Below are 4,218 nucleotides of genomic sequence, written 5' to 3'. Positions count from 1 at the left end.
TCGTGGTCCAAACTCCCTCCTTTCTTTCTTCTTCTTCCACCTCCGTTGTGTTATTTCAGATACCATGTGTACATATGAACTCACACAAATGGAATGCAGTGACGATTTCGCACAATGCGCTGTGGTTGTTTTTCCCCTTTACCACACTCCTGCACTTGATGATTCCCAATTCATTCAATCAAAACAATAAGCATATATATAGATAGATATGGCTGCTTCCATCGCCATTGAAACCCTATTAATCTTGCTGACACTATCACATAATCTTTCTCATTTTCTAACCCGGATTGCGTAATTTAGATTTTTTCTGATTAACGGAAACCCTTATGATCGAATTCCTCAATAGAGGTTTGCATGAGCAGTTTCGTGTGATCACATAGATTGTTTGGTGTAAACTGGAATGGAAAATTGGAGAATTGTGAGATCGATCTGTACATGACGTGTTCTTCATTTTTGCATAGGCGAAATTGGGATATAGGGAATCAACATTTTGGGTTTGGTTGGGAAGGCGACAGCGCCATTAGATGGCGCTGTTCAGACGCTTCTTTTATCGTAAGCCGCCGGATCACCTTCTTGAGATCTCCGACAAGGTTTATGGTACATACATATACACGTACCTCCGATTTTGCATGTTTTCGCGTTTAAAGCCTCACATTCTTTTTCAATTGTTATGTGTTAAATCCACTTTGAAGCTTTTAAATCCTCACATTTTTTTGCAATTGTTACGCGTTGAACTCGTCTATTTGCATTATATATCTGTAAGTTATGTTCAATATATTTGAAATTTTCTCTTGTTGATTTCCGGATGCTGCATTAGACAATTTTTTTGTTCAGCTACTAATATAGCTGCCAATTGTCTCTTATGAAGTTCTTTAGCTTTTAGGCTGGAAAGTTGTCATGTCCAAGAAGGTCTTGAGTTGAGTTACATGTCACAAGTAATTATATCCATACAGTGTTATCTGAACTCAGTATTTTCAATTTTTGTTAATAGAAATGGATGCAACCTGCTGCTGCTGCTAATCAATCTTTTTTTTTTCTGCCTGTTGGCTTATTTTTTCCTTTTTTCTGTTGATGTCATTTTCTCTCTCTACTTGAGAGGAAGGCCTACAAGGAGAGCTTGATGAAGGGGTTGGAGGATAATGGGGCATGCTTTGTAATCTGAATCTTGGTAAACTTGGACAGCTAGAAATGGATAGTAGATTTATAATCTGTTCTACTCTTTGGATATGGGGTTTCCTTTAACGGCGGGACCTTTTGTATGACTTCTTTAATTTGAAAATAGTATGTGGAAATAGGTGTAAAATCTGAGTTTCCTGAGCAGGTAAATGCGAAAACTATGATCTCCTGACATGCAAATATAGCAAATAGAACAAACAGAATTATTTACTACAAAATCTTCATATTTCCATGCCTTCTAGATCCTTTCTTCTCAACTGAAGTAACTCCCATGAGAAATTTCGTTCCCATGATTACTTCATTTCTTCTAAGTGATTGGCCTTGGTCATTATCTATCTTCGAAGTTTTTATCATCCATATCACTTTTCTTGCCACTTTTTGGACAGTATTTGATTGCTGCTTCTCAACTCATGCAATGGAGAATGATGCATACAAGATCTACATGGCTGACATTGTAGCTCAGCTCCAGGACTACTATCCAGATGCTTCTTTCGTGGTCTTTGATTTTAGAGAAGATCATAACGAGAGCCAAATTGCTGACGTATTATCTCAATATACCATGAAAGTCATGGAGTACCCTTGTCATTATGAAGGGTGCCTGGTGTTGCCACTGGAGATGATCATTCACTTTTTACAATCCTGTGAGAGCTGGCTGTCAGTGGGAGCCCAACAGAATGTGCTGTTGATGCACTGTCAAAGGGGAGGGTGGCCTGTGCTTGCCTTTATGCTTGCAGGGCTTCTTTTGTTCCGAAAGCAGTATAGTGGTGAGCAGAAAACTCTTGAAATGGTATACAAGCAGGCTCCTAAGGAGCTTCTTCGTCTTTTCTCATCTTTAGATCCACAGCCTTCTCAATTGAGGTATCTTCAGTACATCTCCAGGAAAAATTTAGCCTCGGATTGGCCACCCTCAGATATACCTTTATCTCTGGATTGTATCATACTTCGAGTTCTTCCCTTGTTTAATGGAAAGGGTTGTCGACCGATAATTCGAATATATGGTCAGGACTCATCTTCAACAATAACCAATAGGTCTAAGCTTTTGTTTTCATCGTTTAAAACAAATAAACAAGCACGCCACCACCGACTGGTAAATTTAACCACTACTGACTGGTAATATTATTTAATCCATGTTTGTGAAACGTAAGAATTGCCTTTAATCTTTGATCTAATCTTATGGACTATGATTGCAGGAAAAATGTGAGCTTGTGAAAATAGATATTCATCACCGTGTTCAAGGGGATGTTGTCCTTGAATGCATCCATTTGGATGACGATCATGTAAGGGAGGAGATGATGTTCCGACTAATGTTCCACACAGCATTTGTCCGAGGCTACGTACTGATGTTGAGCCGTGACGAAATTGATGTTAGGTGGGATACAAGGGAACAGATGCCCAAGAATTTCCAGGCAGAGGTAAGCCTTTGACTCCTATAAAATAGAAATGCCTTTATTTCAGAAGAACTAGAAGTTGAATGCATATTCATATCTGTATCAGGTACTTTTTCTGGATGCTGATCCTATGCCATCTATTATCACCACAGAAGCAGGACCTGAAGATGGGAGTGAGACAGAAAGTGCTTCAAGTGATGAGTTTTTTGAGGTGGAAGAAATATTCAGCAGCGTGGTTGATGGGGAAGATGCCAAAGCGGAATCTGGTCCTCATTTAATTAAAGATAGTAAAGGAGATGCTAAAAGTCATGATAAAGTCTTTAGGGAGGAAACAGAACCTCAAGCATTTCAAGACTCTGTACCAGATGATGGTGATAAAAAATGTGATGACAAAAAGAAATGTAATGTTGAGGTTGATTCTAATCTCCAGTCAGTGAAAGACACTGATCTGGGGAACAGAGATGGGGATTTGAAGCCTACAGTAATGGCTGCTAATGAGCATGACAAGACAGATACCAAGGAAGTCAAACTGGACTTGTCACAGGAGATGACGGATAAACAAGACGGTCCAAGGCAGAAGTTAGGGAAGGAGGATTCACAACAAAAGCTGAGTGGTAACATCAGTTGGGAAACTTCTACGAACTCAAAAGCAATTGCAGATACTGGTGACAAGCAAAAAGCTATAGTACAACTGTCTTTAGCACCAACACCAGCACCATCTCCACCTTTGAGGAATTTGGAAGCAAAATCACCAGAGGTCCCTGCTGAGGATGAAAGTTCAGCTTCATTGGTATCACCACCTAAACCAGCTTTGTACCCAAGTGCAGCTTCTCAAGTTCCTCCATCACCGCCTCCGAGTGGAGGCCCCCCTTCACCTCCTCCAATAACCTACAAAACCCCACCTCCACCTCCTTTAGTGCATGGATCCACATCTTTTTCACCTCCCTTGGCCCATGGACCCCCACCCCCATTGCCTCCTCCAAGTGGATCCCCCACTTCACATCCCCCTCCATTAATGGTTCCTTCACCTCCTAGACCCTCAAACAATGAAGCACCTTCTCCTCCACCATTGCCTAGTGGTAGCCTATCATCACCTTATCCATCATTGCCAAGTGATCATCTTGCGCCACCTTCTCCATCTATTCATGAGGCCCTTCCTCCACCTCCATCTCCTTTAGTGCATGAAGCCCATTCTCTATCACCTCTCTTGGCACACGGACCCACACCTCCATCACCGCCTCCAAGTGGAGGTCTTCTTTCACCGGCTCCTTCATTAAGGGATCCTTCACCTCCCCCACCTTCAAACCATGGAGCATCTCCTCCACCATTGCCTAGGGATAGTCTGCCATCGCCCTCCCCACCGTTGCCTAGTAACCGTCTGCCCCCACATTCTGAACCACCTAGACCTCCTCCACCTCCTGAACCACCTGGACCTCCTCTACCTCCTAGATTACCTAGTATTGGACCTCCACCACCTCCAGCGGGTGGTCATGCAGTTTCACCTCATCTATTTCTTGGACCACCTCCAGGTGTGGTCCCTCCACTACCTCTGCCAGTTGGTCAGGCACCTCAACCTCCTTCTCCTCCTCGACCTCCAGATGTTCGACCACCACCACCACCACCATCACCACCACCACCACCACCACCACCACCA

The 4,218-nt window shown here is 42.7% G+C and overlaps 1 protein-coding gene across 1 annotated transcript in view; it reads left to right on the top strand.

Annotated features, from left to right (window-relative positions):
- Window positions 1-524: 524 nt before the first annotated feature.
- LOC112510873 (formin-like protein 20) overlaps window positions 525-4,218 on the top strand; it is a 35,432-nt gene continuing 31,738 nt past the window's right edge. The window contains exons 1-4 of the mRNA XM_025116223.1: window positions 525-597; window positions 1,563-2,263; window positions 2,367-2,588; window positions 2,671-4,218. The exon at window positions 2,671-4,218 is cut by the window's right edge and continues 13 nt beyond it. Coding sequence (XP_024971991.1) covers window positions 525-597; window positions 1,563-2,263; window positions 2,367-2,588; window positions 2,671-4,218 — 2,544 coding nt within the window. The remainder of the gene's footprint in view (window positions 598-1,562; window positions 2,264-2,366; window positions 2,589-2,670) is intronic.

Source organism: Cynara cardunculus, assembly GCF_001531365.2.
Source record: "Cynara cardunculus var. scolymus isolate 2C chromosome LG 4, CcrdV1, whole genome shotgun sequence".
Taxonomy (NCBI): domain Eukaryota; kingdom Viridiplantae; phylum Streptophyta; class Magnoliopsida; order Asterales; family Asteraceae; genus Cynara; species Cynara cardunculus.
This window is presented reverse-complemented; position numbering and strand designations above follow the sequence as displayed.